This window comes from Protopterus annectens, chromosome 2.part0, assembly GCF_019279795.1.
Source record: "Protopterus annectens isolate FY-2018-M chromosome 2.part0, PAN1.0, whole genome shotgun sequence".
In the NCBI taxonomy this organism is placed as follows: domain Eukaryota; kingdom Metazoa; phylum Chordata; order Ceratodontiformes; family Protopteridae; genus Protopterus; species Protopterus annectens.
The window spans coordinates 1,844,424,048-1,844,446,655 of NC_056728.1; the positions used below are offsets into that span (position 1 = coordinate 1,844,424,048).

A 22,608-nucleotide genomic window follows, 5' to 3' on the forward strand; every position below is an offset into this window, starting at 1 on the left:
CCCTCTTACTAAGATGTAACCGAAAGTCTGGCTAAGATGTTAGATTCAAGGCTGGACAAGGTCTTTTCTCCCTAATGTGAAATAATAAAACCAAAACCAAGGTAGAGGCAACGAAAAAACTCCAAAGAAATAGCGTATACTCCTTTATTATTCGCTTTCGTCCACAGACTTCATCAGAATAACAAATGCATGAAAACCACAAGTTTAAATGAATAAAAAATCACCATGACAATTAATTAAAATGCAAATGTAAGTTTTTCGGCCGTGCTGAGAATCCCTTTAGCTCTTTGGGTAATTCTGGTGGATTAAACAAGTTACATCAACATGACGACTTCAAAAAAAGCGTGAGCAGTTGTGTAAACTACTGAAAAGGTACAATTCTATTCATCTAGAAAACTGTTATTTTTTTCGTTGTCTCGAACTGAACATAGTTCCGAAGGGGCTGCGGTTTTTCAAATGCCCCAACGGAGTTCATTCTGGTGATTCCTTTTTTAATATTTTAACCAGCTTCTTTAACGAAGCTGGCTTACGTTTTTTAAGATTATTAATTGACAATAACACAGTCAAGATGGAGTTCCTTAAAAAGGAAATAATTGATATTGAATTATTTTTTAAACAACATCTAGATGAACAAGGCTTTGGGGATTTTTTTGACACCATTATTCAGGAGCTTGAGCAAACTTCTGTTGACAATATTAACAGGAAGCATAATAAATTGATACGGGACATTAGTTCGTACCAAAACAACTCTGCTTACTTGAATTTTGTTACTTCTAACAAAGTCAACAGAGGTAACAACATTGTTAGTCAAGCTGTTCATAAATCCACAGCAAGCTTTTTCACCAAAGCGTCTTCGGTTGGTTCTTCTAGTGAAGACGTTAATTCTGTTGTTCCCCCTTCGGGCCTTTCAGGAAACAAAGTACCTGATATTTCTCCCTTGGGGGGTACTAAACATGCATCTAACAGGTTCCACAAAGGTGCGACTATTATGCCTGACTCTAATTCAACACCAATGGTGGATAGTAATTTTTTATCTGCTATAGATGACAATCCGGTTGTTAAACCTAAAACTACATCTGTTTTAGGATCAGCATCAGGACATGTTGCGGCTCCTTCTTCTTTTTCCAGCAAGAGACACCAGGTTTCCACCAACACTGTGTTAACCAGGAGCCGAACTTTTCTGAGCTCGCAATCCTCGGGGGAAGAAACTTAGAATCTACACATGATTATTTTAGTATTATTAATTTGACTGACTATGTTTTTTCTCATGATGAAATGAATGTTTTGAAACTTGGGCTCAATTTTGTGCCATATTCTAGAGCTAATTATGTCAGGACAGTTATTGACATCAAGCAGTATGCTAGGAAACTTAATTTGTATTATTTATTGCATGATTTTACTGTTTCAAATCAAGCTTTTATCAAGCCATCTGTGTACTGTCCGAGATTACAGCACACCATTAGGGTTTTTGAGGAAAACTGTATTCAAGACGTTGACTACATGTTACAAAATAGTTTTAATCATCACCAAAATCTTTCTAGTTCTGAAAAGAAAGCCCTTAAAAATCTACAAACCATGGCTAGTAGCTTGAGGTTCATGAAAAGCGATAAGGGCAGTAATATTGTCATTATGAAAAGAGATTTATATATTAAGGGAATTTTGAGTATATTAAACAATAATGACGAGTACGAAATTATTTCCCTTCATGACATCCATCGACGTCAACGTTCAATACATTCCTAATGGAAGGGACATCAGTCACGTTTTGTGTCATTGAAGAACCCCGTTTTGGGATTCCTAAAACTCATAAATCAATTGAGAATCCCCCTTACAGACCAATTGTTTCTTCGCCTCATTCAATCACTGAAGGGTTGGCTTTGGTTATTGACGCTTTGTTGGGTCCCATCATCACTCATGAATCTTCTTATATTCGTGACTCTTGGCACTTTTTGACCAATATTAACCATTTTGTTTCAATGCATGGTTTTGACCCCCAGAGACACATTATGGTTACCATTGATGTTGTGTCATTATATACTTGTATTCCTCAAGAGGAAGGCGTAGAAGCTGTACAAAGTTTTTTGACCACTTATTACTCAGGTTTCACCAACAGTACTGTTTCTCTGATTTGTAGATTCCTAGAGATCATTTTGGAGAATATTTTTTTTCTATTTGAACAGGTTTATTACCGGCAAAAAAGAGGTGTTGCTATGGGGTCTTCAGCTGCCCCTGCTTATGCCAATTTAGTTATGGCACTGTGGGAACATCAGTTTATTCCTTTTTTAGTTAGTAAATATCATGTTTCGTTTTATTGTCGCTTCATTGATGATTTGTTTTTCATTTTCAATGGTGAGCAGTCCACCATTGACACTTTTCTTTTTGACATTAATTCTTTTTCTTCTTACTTAAAATTTGTCACTGGTAGTTATGGAGTAAATGTCAATTTTTTGGATGTGGATCTCAGATGGGACTTTGACGAAGGGAGACTGCATAGTCGCATTTACCGGAAAAAGACCTTTAATAACGGGTATTTGCATCATAGAAGTGGGCACCCCAAACATGTTATTTCCAACATCCCAAGGGGGCAGTTCATCAGGGCAAGTCGCATGACTTCTAAAGATTCTGACTTGCTTCAAGAGTTTGGTTTTATTATTTCTTTATTTCTTGATAGGGGATATCAAAAACCAGATCTAATTCAGACAGCAGTAGACATTTACAAGAAACGGGTTAATCAATATCCACCGTTATTAAGTTTAAATCTGAATAATTTCATTTTTAAAAATAACTCCAGTGAATCATTGAACTCTAACATTATTTGTTCATTAGAGATGAATTCAGATTGTCAGCGTATTCAGAGAATTATTACTAAGAATTGGAGAGTTATTAAGGGGAATGCTGACATCTATGATGTTTTAGGGGACAAACCTTTGTTTGTCCAAAGGAACAATTTTAATTTAAAAAAGATTTTGGAAAAGCATGGTAACGAACCTTGTGGTATTACAACTGATAAGAGGGGAATGAATTGTTGTCACGACTGCAACATGTGTAGGTTCATTTCACCAGGGCCATACATTTCAGTGGCCTCTTTCAACAGGACTTTTCCTGTCCCTGGTTATGTCAATTGTTGTTCCTCTGGTGTTGTTTACATCGCCTTGTGTTCATCTTGCACCGCATTTTACGTTGGTATGATGACTAGGCAGTTGAGAACATGCATCAGAGAACATTTGTACTGTATCAAAACCAGGGACGACACTAATGCCCTTTTTAAACACTCTTTAGACTGTCATTCTTTTAATAAGTTCTTGTTTTCAGTACTTGAAGTTTGTCACAAAGACATGAGGAATGGGGATTTTAAAAATTATTTACTTCAAAGGAAGACTTATTGGCAAGTCAAACTGAAATCGGACCGTCCCCCTGGCCTTAATGAGGCAATTAATGTTAAATGTTTTTTAAAATACCGGAAACTGAGGGTGAACAAAAGTAACGATTTAGTTTGCCTTCACATTGTTTAAGAATGTACTTGTCTTTTTAAGTTGTTCATCTACTAATTTAATCATCACTTACATTTGCATTTTAATTAATTGTCATGGTGATTTTTTATTCATTTAAACTTGTGGTTTTCATGCATTTGTTATTCTGATGAAGTCTGTGGACGAAAGCGGATAATAAAGGAGTATACGCTATTTCTTTGGAGTTTTTTTCGTTGCCTCTACCTTGGTTTTGGTTTTACTAGTTTGTTCTTGGTTCATTTTTTGGTATTTCTAATGTGAAATAATCAAGTTAGTTCTGTCAAAGATAACTAGTCTGACTCTCACCTTCTGGTGGTAGCAAATGTTTCAGTATGACAGATCTTTATGATGAGCAATGAGACTTTTCTTTTTATAAGGTAAAAAAAACAATTCATAGAATTAGATGGGATTTTTCTGTAGCTACGCCCTGTGTCAAGAACTTCCTTTAGATTTAAAGTGGTGAGTGTTGAATCTGTCTGTATAAATCCATCCTTGAGTCTTAGAAGCAATGTGGTGCTCTCACTTTCCTATGATATTTTTTAAAGGAACACAACAGAGGTTATGGAAAACTATGAATGCATTGACTATTATTACTGCAAAGAGCACTTCTTACTGATAACATTGCTATTTGTACAGTTTTAATAGCTTTTGGTGTTCACAAAATATTTACATTTATTTATCTTATGCGTTTAAGTTGATTTTTTTTTCAGAAAATGCTGTTCATACTTGTCCTTAAGCTGCGGTGGTGGTGCTGCGGTAGCGTTATCGCCTCACAGTGAGATGTTGTCCTGTTTGATTCTCAGCTAGAGCGTCTTCTGTGTGGAGACATGCGTGAATGGGCATACCTTCTTTGAAGGTTGTGCGTCAGGGCCAGCAACTCGGCACGTAAAAATCTACTGACAATCATTAGCGGACCGGAGTTCCGCTGTGGCGACCCCTAACCAGGAAAAGCCAAAAGACACAACAACAACAACTTGTCCTTAAGCTGCAGTTACAGAGAGCTGAGATGGAGCACGACATTTTAATTTCATACAAATGCAAAGCTTTATACAAGTTCTAATGTTAATGTAAATAAAACACCATTGTTCTGTTTATAATTTGTGTTATTTTTGTTTATTTTTCAACTTGTGTTTGAATGTTTCATGAGGCAACAACCAACTCTACACCTATCTTTACCTTTAAACCTGTTCCAGCCAATACCATAAAAAGACTACTTCTCAAACTCAAACCTTGTTCCAAAGCAGCTGATAATCTACCCATAGAATATCTAAAGCTAGCAGCTGAAGCCATTGCGTATCCCATCAGCATTCTCATCAACAAATCCATTCTCAAATCCTATGTCCCAAAACTGTGGAAAAAGGAATTTATTCTACCCCTCCACAAAGGCAGCAACTCTACCAATATCTCTATCTTTTTATAGCTATCCTCTCTCCCACCTCTAAGCTCCTTTGAAAGATATATATACATGTACAACTTCTAAGCTTTCTTCTTAAAAAAAACAAATTCAATCATCTACACAGTGTGGCTTTAGACCTGGTCATAGTACTATGACTGTATAAATATCTTTCATAGATGCTGTCAACAATGCCCGAGACTCAGGCAAAATTGTCTCTTCCCTATTTCTTGACCTATCAGAAACATTGGATACAATCTCTTACTCCTAGCTCAGTTCTCAAAAACTGGTCTCCCCCCAACTCTCTGAATTGGTTCTCAAGTTACCTATCAGACAGACAGGAGTCTGTCAAATGGCAGAACTCCCTGTCTTCATACTTTCACAGCTCAACCAGAGTTCCCCAAGGCTCTATATTAGGTCCCCTCCTATTTAACATCTTCATTAATAGTCGTCAGTCTTCATCTAGTAAAGGCTCTCTCATGCAATACACAGATGACACTACTATTATCTGCTCTGCTGATTCTATCTCTCATCTTCAACAAGTCACTCAGCTGGCACTTACCTCCATAGAGATCTTGCTCAGTAACAATCATCCAACACTTAATCCACACAAAACCAAGATAATTCTATTTATTCCTAAGAAAAAAAACTCTCCTAAACAAAGCCCAGTTCACCACAAAGTCTCAAAGCAACACATTAATTGAAGTTATTTCCATTAATTTATTCGGAGTAATAATAGATGAACATCTAAAACTTGACCTGCACATACAACATAGTATTAATAAAGCAGACCAGAAACTGGTAAACAAACCCTGGCTACCACTTATTTACTTCCTTCCCTCATCTATGGTGCCCCATTGCTCACTAATCTACAATTCTCCCTAAAAACTAAGTTTGAAGCATAAACTCCAAACAATTATCCTTGACAGGAAAATACAGCAGTCAGTTGTTCTTTGATGCAAAAATCCAAGTTTAATTCACACAAGCAGCTTCCAAGGTTTAAAATCAAAGCATATGAAGGCACGTAAACGCCCTTCACCAACTCAGCATTTTCGTCTAGTTAAAACAGACTTCATCAGATGCAGACTCATACCAAACTACACATATTTATATCAGTTAATATTTAAACTATCCAATCAGCAACACTAAATAAATAAATGTGATTAAAAAGCTTAATACCCATGCCTTGTCATTTGTAAAATAAAATGTTAAAAACACACTTAAAAGACTTGAACATTTTCATTCCAAATGTTAATAAAACTGCATATTAATAAAAAAATGAATAAATACAACTAAATATTCAACATCACACAATACAATTTTAAAAGACATAAAATTTAAAAGCTTGCATTTAAAATGTTATGTGAACTTATTAGTATTTCTTTGTCAAACGTGCCCTCTAGTGACCTTTAGTGGGAATACACATAAATAGGAAACTTTTCCTTTTGCTATTCATAATTTAGCAGATCTGTTTTAAGTAGTGGGGCAATGGAAACATTATCATTTAAACCAGGGGGCGTCCCAGCGACTAAAGTGATTTGCCACCACAATTCCTTGTATTCAATTTTTTCTTCCCACAATCCGCCCCTTGCTTCCTTTTTTATTTGCTCCACCACAAAAAATAAGAAATTCGCTCTACCACATACCTTGGTGTGCTTATATAGAGCATTTGTTTCTTTTTTGTTTTGTATATCATATTTATGCTGATAGATCCTTCTCCTTAACTTACGCTCAGTTTTTCCTCTATAGAAGGATCTACATTCCACACAGGTAGCCAGGTAACTATTCTAGATGTTTCACAGTTGAAGTAGTCTTTGCCCTCAATCAATCTGTCCCTACTTTCTATAAATACCTGGTCAGTATTTGCTATATTTCCACATTGAGAGCAGCGACCACATTTATAGGTCCCTCTTCTTCTCCTATTCCATTCCTTCCTTTTCCAGTCATTTTCTAAAATAGTCTATAAGTTAAGCAAATTTTTATATACAATTTTGAGGGGTTCCCTAGACACTCCTTCCAGGTCAGTAAAATTAACAAACCTTTCCCATTCAGTTTTTACAACCTTTCTAGCTAAACCACAGAAGGCATTAAATTCCAGTACTAATGCTTTTCCAAAGTTTTGCTCAGAGGTAGCTGTGCATGTATCAACTTCATTAGTATTCTTTCCTGGTATGGGCTTACATTTTCTTTTTCTGCCCTCATTTATTTCTGCCTTTACCCCTCTTATCAACTCAGTGGGATACCCCCTATTCAGAAAACGTTGTTCTAATAATTCACTTTCATGCTGAAAATCCATTTCTGAGGAGGTTGTTCTGCTTCCTCGTACGTACTGGCCTTTCACTATATTCCTTTTATAATGGGGGTGGGTGGGCACTATTATAGTGTAGAAAAGAATTACAGAATGTAGGCTTTCTATAGACCCTTGACTCAAATCTGCCCTGGCTCTTATATAGTTCTATGTCAAGGTATTCAAGTTTCTCTCTGGAGCATTTCTGGGTAAATCTTAAAAAATTACTAGTGTTGTTTATGTAATACAGGAGTTCTCCCAACTTGTGCATAGTCTCAATCCATAAAATTACTATATCATCTAAAAATCTCCTATAAAACATCCAGCACACTGCATATTGGGATCCCAAAACATATTTCTCTTCCCATTTGGCTAGAACAAGGTTGGCATAGGTGGGAGCGCATGTTGCTGCCATCGCAACGCCCTAGATCTGCTGGTAAAATTCCCCTTTAAAAAAGATGAAATTGTACTTCAATACTAATTCCATCAATCCAGTACATGCCAATTTCTCCTTCTGATTTAATTCAGTGTCTTCAGATATTATCTCTTCAAGCATACTCATACCTTCAGTGTATGGCATGTTGAAGAATAAGTCAATCACATCCACTGTAACAAAGGTTAAATCTTCCCTATATAATTCATGCTTAAATTCCCTCAGAAGATCCCAGGAATCTTTCAATATTGCCTTTCTTTTCAACCATATTTTTTTCAATTTGCTGTCCACATATTTTGCTAAGGGAAGTGTTTTGGATTCCTCAGCTGAGACTATCGGTCTTAAGGGAGGGTCCCTCTCAACCTTGTGAGTTTTCGGTATACCAAATATAGATGGTATTCTAGGCTTGTAAACTTTTAAAAATGTAAAAGTTTTGGGATCAATTAAGTCTTCCATTAACATGTCTTCTAAAACTGCAAGCTTTTAAATTTTATATGTCTTTTAAAATTGTATTGTGTGATGTTGAATATTTAGTTGTATTTATTCATTTTTTATTAATATGCAGTTTTATTAACATTTGGAATGAAAATGTTCAAGTCTTTTAAGTGTGTTTTTAACATTTTATTTTACAATTGACAAGGCATGGGTTTTAAGCTTTTTTAATCACATGTATTTATTTAGTGTTGCTGATTGGATAGTTTAAATATTAATTGATATAAATATGTGTAGTTTGGTATGAGTCTGCATCTGATGAAGTCTGTTTTAACTAGACGAAAATGCTGAGATGGTGAAGGGCGTTTATGTGCCTTCATGTGCTTTGATTTTAAACCTTGGAAGCTGCTTGTGTCAATTAAACTTGGATTTTTGCATCAAAGAACAACTGACTGCTGTATTTTCCTGTCAAGGGTACTTGTTTGGAGTTTATAGTTCTTTTTTGTACCTTTGCTGGCTTTTACTTGGCAAGTTTGAAGCATGCTATAACAAAATTCCCAAGTTTGCTACAAACACCAAATATACTACCCATCACTGTACAGTTCTGCTCCCCCTAAATTGGCTTGAACTTCCACACTACCTCTCCTACCTGCAATTGACAACTGCACATAAAATAACCTACAGACCTTTTCTATGCCCTGTCCTACCCTTAGTTCAATATTTAGCAACTACATACCCAAAAGATATCTCAGATCTGAAAATCAGCAACTTTTGCTGGTGCACAAGCCCAACCTTTCGGCTGGTCAACGTCTATAATTTTGCTCTGTAGCCAGAGCCTGGAATTCCTTCCCTTTTACAATTAGAGCTAATCAAGACCTGGCATCTTTTAACACTTCTTTATGGTAGTACCTCTCTTCATCCTGGAACTGCACTTGCACCAAACCTCCACCCTTTAAATCCTGGCTACCTCTGCCTCATGAATATATTCTGAAACCTTTCACTCATCTACTGCAGTGTTCTTTATCTATCCCAACTAACCTTCAAAATGTTTTGAGGCAACCTAACAATTTCTCTTGGAAGAAGTTTAATACACTGTTAGCCATTTTACTTATTTTTGTCTCATTTTGTAACTTAAGATTGTTTTAATTGTAACTATTGACAAATTTAGCTTTACACTTACTTTAACTATTGTAAATTATTTTTTATACCACTGTTAATTATTTGTGTATTTTGTGGAGCTTGTAATAATTGTTAAAAACTTGTCTATTTCATATTTTTTGTGGAGCTTTTCTCCCCAGGCTTCTGCTGAAAATGGGCTCTTACTAGCCCAGTGGGCCAACCTCATAAACAAATGCCAATAAATAAATAAATATTGGTATCCCACAATCCCATTGGAGTAGGTGTGGTCATGTTATTATGTATGCATGTTTTATGTTAATTAGCATCCATATTTTCAGCCAATTGTACCTACATTTCATGGGCCTTTATCCAGATATTTGATGTCTCCAGGTTGGCTTTATGTAAATTTTCAATTTCCTTATAAAGGATTATGATTGGGTATTTGATTGTAACTGCATTATTATATGTCGGATACATGGATGCCAAGAATTTCACCTTGAGAGCAAAGCTTTATCTCCGCCATGTACTACTGGTTACAGAAAAAAAATTAAAAAAAAAATTAAAAAGTATAAAAGTGTGTTATCGGCTATGAAAGCTAGTAAAGCCCTTAGTGAGCACTGTCAGACAGTAGTGGACACTTGTCAGGTTTACCATTAGTTGGTGGGACAAAGGATTAAAAAGCAGGGAAGAGTTGTTAAACACTGCTCTAATTCACCTAAAGTATTAACAGAACAAGTTTTGCATCAATATGCATTTCTGAAGAATTACAGTTTTGACATTCTCTTTTTGGCATTTTTGACAGACTACAATTCTCAGTGGTTTACCAGAAAATCAGATCTATTTAGTAGGCGCAGGGCAGCATATGAGATGAATTCAAGGACAGCTGAGAGACATACACAGCAGGCAGAAGCAAAGCAGTTTTACTTCTCCTGCTGTTGTTTGTTGGCTGGCACTGAGTAGTATCTAGTGACTAGCATGACATCCAGTATTAACAGTGCTTAGAAAGTGTCTAACAATTGTTAAGCACCTTTCTAAGTGCTGTTAACATTGGGTCTCATTCTAGAGTAGCATTTAACTTTTTCCTGATATTGTAGAGTAATTACAGTGCTCCATGCATTACAATGTTTTTTCAGTTCCTAAGAAAATTGAGGAATGTTGTTTCCTCTTTCTCAGACACAGCGATAAGTGAATAAGTGTAGTAGTAGTAGTATAAACATATACGAAACACTTTCCTAAATAATAGTATGCTGTGGTTACTAATAACTCCCACCACCTTCAGCGTTATTCACCTATGGACACACCAGCGTAGGTGAAGGTAATGGCCCACCCACCCATCCTATGAGTGGTGACCACACTATCAGGGTAAAGATTATATGCATGGCACAGCATGACCATACCCTATGAGAGCTACAATGCCTACTCCACAGATGTGGATTGGTGTCCTACCATATTGTGTGTACCACCACAGCCCTGCTATTCCTACTCAGAGCAAAAGTCACATTTCCCCATACTCTGCATGCACTGTTCCACGAGGCTCATGGCAGCACCAGTAATACATAGCATAACCAGGGCATGCTACATTTATGACTATAGTCTTTTGGCTGGCATATATCATAGTATTTGTCCATCACATTCTGACAGGGTTAAGGCCACTGGACTGTCTGCCATTGCTATATCATTATTGGCATGGTCAGCATGTTCCCCTGCAACCTTTGTATAGATTGTCATGCTTGCCAAGCTTTACTTTGTCACTTTTGCCATAAGACATGATAGTAGATGCATTCTCCCCCTTTACCTTTCATGGTTTCTTGCTGTCACTCAGCTAGCCACATGCATTGTACTCCCAGATACCCATAGGTAGCATGGGTAATATCCACAAGTCTTAATACCCCCTTTGAACCCACTTCCTGCAACTGCACCATATCCTGTAGTGTATGTAGTAAGATGAACCACCCATATCATCACTGCATACCTAAGGTTTTGTCTTTCAGTAGCTACCTATATGCCTGATAGTTATACTCAGACCTGACACTACTTTTATGTCTCTCTGTCTCTCATTCTCACTCTCATATCCCTCCTTTATATGCTTATTTGATGTTTGTTGTTTTATTTGTCTTTATATAATTACTATTTTATGCAGTACCAACCACAGCTGTTTCTGTGGTGCACTAGTGGTCATGACACTAACAACCTCCCCTGCATTCCCCTGCTAGGTCTCTATTCACCTCCAGGGTTGCTTCTCCATACGGTGACATAGGTCATTCAGTAGGGATGAACTTCAAGGTTCTATAGTGACCTCCAGTGTTGTCTCACCAAGGAGGGTGTCATACACGCTGGAGATATGTGGCAGGAGCTGGAGGAGGTAATGATGGCAGCGGTGAACCAGCAGCTTGACACCTGCACTGCCTGCCTGGACATTGCTATCTGGCCCTGTCCAATGTACTGACAGAGAAAGAACTAGCAGTGAGCACAGTTTTGGAGGGGAATGACCACTGGCTTGGTGCTGTCCTAGACAGCATGAAAGGCAGCATCGTGTCACATTATTCCCCATCATGATGTTCCTCATCCATGTGTTCCACTTCCCTTCCCTGCTTGTGGCCCAACCCTTCCCATCATGAAATATCCTCCTCGTGTCTGTATATGCATCATCCCACTGTACACCTCCCTTGCTGTTGTTTTGTCCATGTTCTTTTTTTGTCTGCCTCTGGTACTAGACCTATACTATCTTTCCTTCTCCCACAAAAATGGGCACCTATCCCACAAATAATATACCCTTTTTACCCACCCTATACCAGTCTTTCATTCCCTGTGTCTTTCTGTGTGTTCATCTGCTTGCTCTTCTCCCTTTCTGACTGTCCTTTTCTTCCATTCCCTCTCCATGAAGAAGAATAACATTGGTAGAGGCTTGCTGGGAGGTACTTATGGCTGTTATCAGTTTTTGTAGGAGTATGACATTGCACGTGTAAATGCAAATAATCGTGTGTATGCTCCATGCATGCTACTAGGATTCATGGCTCACATGATCATCATTACAGTATGCTTCTCTACTAGTGATTGGTGACATCACTATACAGATTGATTAATTAGTTAATCATTATTGTGTTACAATCTTTAACATTGTTAATTCGATTTGAGCTGTGTCAAGCAGCTTTATCTGTGGGAGTTTGATACTATGTGACCACATAAGAAATGTTTCTGAACTCCAGGGATTTTGTCAGTGCTATTATGGCAGGGTCAGGTCTTTCTGATTTGGTAGCATTTCCTACAGGTTTAGCGACTGCTTATGGATGCCAGTCTGTGTACTTCCAGTAAAAATTATGTAAGCACTTCTGCCTTACTGATTTTTATCGTTAATATATGTTTTTGTTTAATGTATTACACAATTTTCCATTACCTAACAAGGAAGAACTTGCATTTTAGTTCCAAGTTGAGCTCTCTCTGACAGTTGCTGAGGTAACAGATTCTGCGTTTCCATTTTTTTAATATTGCTACCGAGTACTATTGGAGCTGGGTTAGCATATTGTTACTTAATTACATATATACAAATATTTCAAGCACAGGTATTAATGCCCTTCTAGCCTGCCAATATACCAAAACAGATGCTCCCATAATAAGCATCCAGGCTGTTATTAAAAATATCTAAACTAGTGCTTGCTTTAATATAATTTAGTAGTCTGTTCTATGCATCAGCTGCTCTGTCAGAGAACCAGTCGGTACACTTCTCATTCCTGTAGAATTTTCTACATAGATTGTCTGATGATTCTCTGCTACTTTTTGATAACTCCAAACATTCCCAGATGTTGTTGTCTCTAAATGCCCTATATACCTGAATAAGTTCTCCTCTTAAATATCTGTATGAGACCCTGTACAAGTTTAAATATTTTAGTTTTCATAATAACTTACATTTTTGTATCCATGGATGCCCTTGGTAAATTTCTGTTGTACTCTTTCCAGTTTACTCATGCTTGTTTTCTTATAGGGTTTCCATTTGTTATTCCATACTCACGTTTGGGTCTAATGTAATTAACAAACAATGACTTCATAATTTCTGATTTCCTAGACTTTGTAAATATTTTTATACAACCTATAATTTTATAACCATCATTAACCAATTGGTTGATATGATTAGAAAAACTCAAAGCTGGATCTACCCATATAAATCTACAGTTTCAATCACTGTATGCTGTATTAAATATTCACCTTTCAAAATCTCATATGCTTAGTTTTTGATGTATTTTTCAGTATATTATTCTCATGTGCCCAAATGGTCAATTTAGTCAAGTTGTTTTGCAGACATGCCCTATCTGTAACACATCAGTTTATACAATTTCAGGTCATCTGCATAGACTGTAGAACACCTTGGATGAAAAAGATAGGTCTGAAAGATACAATGTAAACAAGTAAGGGCCTAGGGCAGAGCCCTGTGGGACAGTCTGACTAACCAATTATTTCATCTGTCCAGTTGCTGTGTGTTACTTGCCATGTCCAATTTGTAAGCCATGCAGCTATCTGTCTTATCAAGAGTAAATCAATTATGTTGTGAATAATGTGTTCTGTTCAATTACACTGCTGGTGTTAGACTTACACTTCTCATTAAGCTATTGATTTCTGACTGCTTATGCAAGCAAACAGTACATAACATTTAATGACACAGAAAACATTAATTAGCTGATTAATAGGCAGCACAATGCCTATGCAGTAAGATCATTGCTACAAAGTTTTATATTCTCCCCCATGTCTGCACAAGTTTTATCTGGGTACTCTGGTTTCCTCTCACATCTCAAAAAATAAATGCTGCTGGACTGGCTACAACATATGGACATCTGTATATCTATATATGTCATTATAAACACTCTGTTGAATTAAAACTACACTGAAAGCTAAGTAATCAGCACAGAACACCCAGACTGCAATAATGTTACACTGCTAAGCCACTGTAGCTGTTAAATTCAAAAACAAGAAAAAAAGAACTACAATTAACATGTAGCCAGTTTTGTCAGCAGTAATGTTTTTTTATTACTTAGTTCTGTTTAGTCTTTTATTTTACTTTTATTCTTTTAATTTATTTTATTTTCATTCTAATAAGAATAACATTAATTACTGGGGAGACTGATACAGGGGGGCAGTGTTTTTCTTGGGCGGCATATATATATATATATATATATATATATATATATATATATATATATATATATTGATTTTTGTGAGTAGAGTTTGCAAAGCAATTTTTACATTGGTAGACTACATTTGAACTTGTTAGACTTCATTTCTATGTCCTTGATTTCAATTTGTGCAGTTGTTTTTGTAGAGTTTGTGTGTGTATCTTTGTAATATACAGTGAACATTGCATCGTTCCTCCTGAATGAAGATAAATGAGTTATAATGCATGACACTGGTGGAGTGGAGGTAAATACTTCAGGATGTACACAGAGTGGTGATAAATAATTGATAATGTGGATTGACCAGAAAAACAGTCCTGAGAGATAATAAAGCACAACTTATGTAGAAGTCATAACTTAAAAGGCACACTGAACTGTTTCTGATTTTAAATACAACTTAATGATGAAGTATGCAGGATGAAAAAATACACATATTTCAATGCCTGGTCTAGCTTTCCTCCACATGTTTTTTATTCTCGAGCCTAATTTTAAAAGTACTGCTTGAACCAGATTGTGTTAAATATATACCAACATGTGGAAGATTGTACATACTTTTATTTGTTTCTACATTACATTTGTATTATAAAGACAGCTGGAAAATTATGCTGACTAGAAAGAAGTCTGTCCTGCTAAGCATATAAATCTAAAAATATATAAATTCACTACAGGAAGTTTCTGAATAATCTATATGTTTGGTTTCTGTTTGCATCTGATTTTAGATAGTTAACTCTAAGGATTAGTTAACTAACATACATATAATAAAAGCTAAATATTATGAAATACCTGGAGTTACTTAAGATGCCTCTTTAATGATTTGATTTGCATGTCTTTTGGGAGCAATGTCTTTATTTTTAGCAGCAGCAATCATTCAGCAAATGGTGACATTACATTGTAGAACTGTATTTGATGTTCTGACAATCAGAAGGTCATGGGTTTTATCCGCACACCAGGGACTCCCATTCCTATGTTAATGTTTTACTGTCCTGCAGCATGGCAGGGTTGCTCTTCTCCTGAAGTGTTGTACTTTGGTTGAGACATTTAAATGAGGCTATATTTGCCTGAGTTAGTGATAGCACAGATGGATATTAAAAATCCAATGCACTTGATTATGAAGTCTAGCTAAAGGTCCTGCAGCCACTAAAGATACAACCCTGGATCTCTACCCCTTTCCCTTGTATGAAGGAACCATAGGCTCTGTGAGACTGATGATCTCTTGACTCCCTTTAACGTCGAAGAGCTTCATCTGGATAATCTTCTTTGTATCAGCATAGCATGGCATCAAATCAGAGTGCTACAATGGATAAGGATTGCCATGCAAAGTAGAGATTATGACATTGTATGAGCTGTACTGAATATGTTAGTATCATGTGTAATTATTTTGAGTGGAATAAAATAGCTGAACATGCAGAAAAATGGAAACCTTTAGATAAAAATTTGAATACATTTAGAGCTGCAAAATCAGTCAGGTAATAAATAACAAAACATTCTTTGTGGATTCAACTAGACTAAGGCTTCTAATTTTTTTCCCCAGGTTGTTCACACCCATGGAATGGACAGCTCTGTGAAACAACTAATAGACAACCTGGATATCTATGTTCTACCAGTATTTAACATTGATGGCTACACATTTACTTGGACTGGTGTAGGTATCATCTCATTGTATGTGTGTAAAGATCTATTGTTACAAAACTGCTTTGCTATTATATTGGTCATTTAATTATTACGAACAGCCTATGTATCTTCGCTAGTTTTCTCTGTTCAGCCAATATTTGGAAAAATTAGGAGATATTTCTCAACTGGATACTACTAATGTATAAAACGCAAAACAGAAATAAACTGAGAAGTGATTCATTGAATGTATTAAATTCATGTGTTAATGTGCCCCATCAACCAATCCAGCCCACATGCAGATATAACCTATTTTTATGTGGTGCTACTTTGAAATACTAGAGCTATTTATAGTTAGTTGTAGAGTATAGGGAGCCACGCATTAACTATAGCCTCCACATAGGCTTTTTACCATGAGAATGGAGGACTGCAACAGCTATCCCAATACACAAGTGTCAGCTGGGCACATATCCCTATATAACTCACTGGATTGTCAGCGGATTCACAGACAGGACCCATGAAGTCAGGATTGGTAATATCACCTCCAATAAGAGGCTTGGTCACCAGCAGGATTTTCAGGGCTTTATGCTGGGACTGCTTCTATTTGGCATCTACTTCGTAGAGGTAAAGGTTAATGTTCAGGGTCTTTGGCTGAGTAAGTTCACAGATTACTGGTAATTTGGAGCTATTATAAATTCCTGCCTGACACAAATATCATACAAGAGAGACTAACACAGACAAATGACTGGTGAAAAAGTTACAGACTAAAACTCAATGCCAAGAAATGCATTATAGTGCCTTTTGAGAAAGCTGCCACCCAAACTAATTATTCCATTGATAAGACACTCCTAACCGACAAACTGGTAGTCATGGATCTGGGAACATATGTGGACAGTAATCTGACCTCTGACATGTCACCAAGGTGGTAAGAAAATCATTCTATGTCATCCAATTTCTAAGTAAGAGCATGGCATCCAGGTTCAAGGAAGACCTAGTGCCACTTTATTCACCCATTATCAAATCCATCATTGAGTATGATGCCCCCTTTAGCATGTACCTGACCAGACATATGCAACAGTCAGAATGCCCACAAAAGTTCCTTACCAGTAGAATCCAGGGTATAAACACATTTTCCTATATGGATCACCTTACAGCTCTGTCTCTATACCCTGTACACTGTCTCTTGCAGGTTAGAGGCAATCTATGCCTGGCATACAAGACATTCTCAGATCCATCTCTGATAGACCTTTTGCACAACCACAAAACAAGCACTATCAGAACCACTAGATCCAAGGACTTAAATTTTAGATAAAGAAGACATGTTGGTGAGACAGATATGCATCTCAGAGGATCCTCGTGCTCTGGAATAGGTTCCCCATCTATGTGACGCAGAGTCCATCCCTAACCCGATTAGGCACAGCCTTGAACAATGGATGGGAAATTGGAAATTCACCCCAAGTCTCTTTCCCATGTCCCTGATAGACAGAGGCAGTCATGCCCAAACTAACATACCCCCACCACATAACCTCTAGAAACTTCCTAACTAACATATTCCCTCCTAATAAATGCCAATGATAGATAGGAACAAAATTGAGTTGGATTGCACAGCTAGGCTTATAAAGGCCCTGGTTGTCATTAGCCTACTGCATACCTATGAACCTATGAACTCTTGTTCAGGAGGGATTAGGGGCATGTCCACCCAGCTTAGTCCATTTTCCCTGATGAAGGACTTGGAGAGAAGAATTTGGTAAATTGTACTTCAGGTGACTCCCAGTTAGGTTATCTGTAACAGATTCAATTATCATGCCTTATTTTCCAATAATAACTCATTCACGTGTTTGTTACTATTTTCAAGATTAAGGAATTCATCAGTTTTCTTTGGTAAGAAGCAAAGAAAAGCAATATCCAGCACAGATAGGTATAGACAAAATAAGCAGCATGTGTCAAGGGCCCATGTCCATGTTTCAGGATATGTGGATAACAGATTTACAGAATGCAGAATACTCCTTAAAAGGTGGTATCTAGTAAGACATTACAAAAGTGATAGACATCTCATCACGTGATACTTTCCCTCATCTCCAAAAGAAGTTCTTAAAGTTGTTCTTGAGATCTCTATAGCTATATATCCCTTTGCATTTTAATTAACATGCCCTTAGGTATTTTTGGAGAAATCATACTACATGCTAAGTTGCAAAAAGTTGCTAAGGAATTTCAAAAGCATTATTTTACTAAACTTTACATTCCTGAAACATAGCATCTCAGAATGTGTATGTACATGAATGGATGTTTTTGTGACTGTGTAAAAACCTAAGTACTACTTCACACTGACTATATAACTTTAGGGAAACACTGTCCCATCCATAACACTCTATTATCTTTACATCCAGCAAAATGCTCAGTATTAGTCTGGTGAAGGAAGGCACTTCTGATATCAAACTGGACCAGTTGACCTTTTACACCAGTGGCCTTGCTTTATAAAGAAGAAAGAGAAAACATAATTGTTAGAAGAAAAATACATACAGAGGCAAGGAATATTACAAAGACAACTGGAGGAATTCAATAAAGCCTACATGGATTGATTTTCCATGTAGGCATAGTGGCACAGAGCTTACATGGAAGTAAGTAGTCGTGTGATCCAATAAACAGAGCTGAGGGGCATGCACGGAAGTGTCCGTGGCATGCAAACCACCTCATAAGCAGGTGAATTGCATGCAAATGAGGGTATGGAGCAATCCAGCAAGCATATAGGCAGTCGTGCAGATCTCATGTTGGTGTCAGAAATGTACGCGGAAAATTTCCATGTACAAGAAACTAAAAAGTGAACAGGGGCTGTAAATGCCCAGTTAGAAGGTCAGAAATAGCGTAGCAGGCAGGGTTCCTATCACGTGATCGAAAACTGTAAATGGGGAACGCGTATTGAGTGAACCCGATTGGTTGAAACGTTGTGCGCGTAACATGGAAATTGCTGTAGGGAATATTATCCCTTTACTTCAATGCAGTGCGATCCCGGAGTAGGGATATATAAGTAGCGGGGGTGTGGGGGTGCAGGGGAGCTTGCCCTCCTGCCTACAGTGTTTAAGTAAGTATAGTTTTTTATTTTTATTTTTTTATTATATTTCTGAAATTTCAAACATCGCTCATATGGTGTCGACCATATTGTGTCCGATGTTTGAAACTTTCAAAAATATAATATAGACCCTAGCAGGCACAGGTATGTGCAAAACTATGCCGTTTGTGTCCAAAATGTGACAGGAAATAATTTAAAATAATTATTTTTTTTAATACCCATATTATGTTTGTGTGGTGCGCAGCAGAGCACAAACATGCCATTATGAAAAAAAAATATTTAAAAGTTTAAAAATGAAAACTAATAAATATGTGACTATAATGCATTTTAGGGCCTTGCATGGAGTATATACAATGGTAGATTTCTATGGTTGTTAAGGAGGCAGGCCCTGGAATAGTGTAGTATCCAAGTTGTGTGCATGGATCTGTATGCAAATGAGCTGGGGTTACTGAATATCAAAAATGGGTTACCGTGCCCACAGATAAAATCCATGTAGCCCCAGAACCATGTTGGTGTCCACAGGAGAGTTAGCTGACATCAAAAAGAGGGTGTGTCACTATATGTTTAAGCACATTGGAGCTGAGTGGCACCTGTTACTGCATGCCTCGGCTAAGTAGGAGGGCGTGTCCAGTGCTGCTAAGCTTTATTTAGCTTCGGTACATGTGTTTTTGCTAGTATGAGAGTTTTCGCGCGGTGCGCCACTGTCTGGGTCTGCCATCCATGGGAGTGTCTCTATTGACTTCTGAGCATTGTTTACACCAGCGGCATGGGGTTGAGTGCCTTTCCGCAGTGCTTAGCAGGGAAAGCAGTTAAAAAAAAGGAAAAAAAGAAATTGCCTTTGAAAGCCAGTCATGTATACATTACTGATAACCCCTGTTCCACTTACACTGGCCAATTCAAACCCCTCAGTGATGTAACTGGCATATGGAATGCATCATAGTTAGCCAATCACACAGGCTGCATCTGCAGCAGAGCACTATAAAGTATGCATACACTCTACAATCTGATTTTTCCCCCATACTCTGCATCATTGGAGTACAGACTTGGGAATTTTAACTGAGAGAATGGTAGAGGCTGCTGCCGGTCTGCTACATCTGTATGTACCAGATGCTGGGGTCACCGCTGATGCTGATAATAGGCCTAGACTGAGAAGGAGAAGAGTGTTCAGGCCCAGGGTAACCTTCCAGGAGCTACATGAGCTGGAGATTGTAGAGTGCTACAGGGTGGACAGGGGCATACTACAAGAACTCACCGAGCTCTGCTGCCCGCAACTCAGACCCAAAGCCAACAGACAGGAACCCACCCCTGTGGAAACAAATGTATGTTTAGCCTTTAGAATACTAGCTACAGGTACATTTCAAAAAACAACTGGGGACATGATGGGGGTCATACAGGCATCAGCATCCATGGTACTCCTCCAGTTCCTGGCGGCCATGCAAACACATGCTAGTGAGCACATTTATTTACCCCATACCCCTGAGGAGAGGGCTAGCAGTATGAGACTCTTCCACCATGTAGCACACTACCCTGAGGTACTGGGTGCCATAGACTGCACTCATGTACACATCAAAGCACCGCCCAGTGAAGAGGGTAGAGTCTATGGCAACCACAAGGGGTATCACTCCATCAACTGATTATCATGAATGTGCTGGCAGCCCTGGCAGTTATCATGACTCCCATATCCGGCATGCATCACAGCTATACCAGATATTTGCTAGAAGGAACATCCCATACGTCCATCTAGTGGGGGATGCTGGCTGCACACTGGAACCGTGGATGATGACACCTATCAGAAATGCACACACACCCACTGAAGAACACTATAATGAGGCACATGCACAAACTTTGAGATGATAGAGCATGTGTTTGGACTGCTCAAGTTATGGTTCCGGTGCCTCAATATATCTGGTGGAGCCCTGCAGTACTCTCCAGCCACATGTGCACAGATGTTCACAGTGTATGCCATGCTACACAATATGATCTTGTGGAAACAGCTGCAGCAGAATCAGCAAAGGAAAGAGATACACACACCCCCACCATTCCTAGGTCCCCATAGCCACACCCAAAGGGGAACTAGGAGGAGGAAATCCATGAGGTGCTCCCTGTAGGCAGATGTAGGTGTGCCCAGTATTCCCTGTCCTTGGCCAAGAGACAATGCATAGCACATGCACTGACAACCTAGGGCCCTAGGGACTGACATCTCACTCCAACTCACATACATTTATTAAAATTGATGCCAGGCAATGCGCACAACCTGTGCCTAATCAAGTGTTGGCTGTGTACTGCATGCACCAGACAGAGTCAGCCCTGAAACACAGGTCTCACAACTACTGCATTTGCAAGGTAAGTCATTCTCCTATACAATACATGTATGGGGTACTAGATTATGGTGCATACATATGAACCTGCTGAATGTATGCAAGGGAATAGACTGGGCTACTGGGCAACGTGAACAGATCTAACAGCCACTTGGGACAACAGGTACTCTGTCCAATTCTGATTGCCCCATAATATTCAGTAGGCCGTATGGCTGGAAACCCCACTGCATTGTCAAGGCAAATACCAAACAGTGAGGTCATAGGACAGATGCACAACTGTCAATGCCAGAGTCCCTTACCCCCAACACATATGTGTTCCCATACAACTGCAGTAACAGAGTATGTTTGCAAGGATATATCAGAAGACCTCACATTTCCAGGGCTGTAACATACAACCTGGCCACATATTTTACCCACAAAATGCAGGGGTACAGTGTATGTGTGTATGCTGCTGATAGTGTGAGGAATTAACCCTCTCTCTCTCTGTTGGCTTGTGTGGCTCACTGGCTAAGGACATTAGCATGGGTGATGATGTTGATGGTTTGAAGCTGGCAGCATCTACAACTTTTGTATGTGAGTTACTCATATGGTAGTGGTCCCATGGACTGTCATAATGCTGCAATCTGTTTTGGCAAGACAGCTGGACAAAGCCAGAGAAAATGGGGGGACAGAGGGCCAAACCTACAAACAGACATTATAGATGCTCTGAGTAATCTAGAAGGTGGCTAGTATAACAGCAGGTTGCAACAGGTCAGATTAGCTGCAGGATATAAAGGCCATCACTTAAATGGCTCAGTAGTTACAACACTTTAGTGCCTGCATTGTACAGTATAGTATCAGAAAACCACAACTGTATGAGGAACAGAGCAGACATAGGGGGCAATAGGCTGGACATTCTGCAAAATATGTACAGAGAGAGGTATTCAAACTGCCACCATGCATGTGGTGCTACAGTATGTACCCCAGTTACATTAAACCACTCAACCTCTTCCAGCAACAGATCTGGCCAAAGCCATGAATATCAGTGGGAAAAAGGCCCAAAAACAGAGGCAAGTGTTAAATATTGCACTTACAAACATAAAGAATTGATAGAATAACAGGCCTTGCATTATCATAAATCTCCTGAAGTATCTGCAGTCTGAATCTCAAATGTCTGTCATTATTTCCATACATCAATCTTTAATGATTTTCACTAATGTGCCAGAAAACCACAGTGCTTTGTAGCATGGACCAAAGATGTGAGGCAAATATCTGGACATTATGTGCAAATCCCTACAGTTGAT

General features: G+C 38.2%; 1 protein-coding gene across 1 annotated transcript in view; it reads left to right on the forward strand.

Annotated features, from left to right (window-relative positions):
- The window catches only part of LOC122793779 (carboxypeptidase B-like), a 322,241-nt gene that overhangs the window by 147,512 nt on the left and 152,121 nt on the right, over nucleotides 1-22,608 (forward strand). Inside the window, exon 7 of the mRNA XM_044061969.1 lies at nucleotides 15,864-15,974. Coding sequence (XP_043917904.1) covers nucleotides 15,864-15,974 — 111 coding nt within the window. The remainder of the gene's footprint in view (nucleotides 1-15,863; nucleotides 15,975-22,608) is intronic.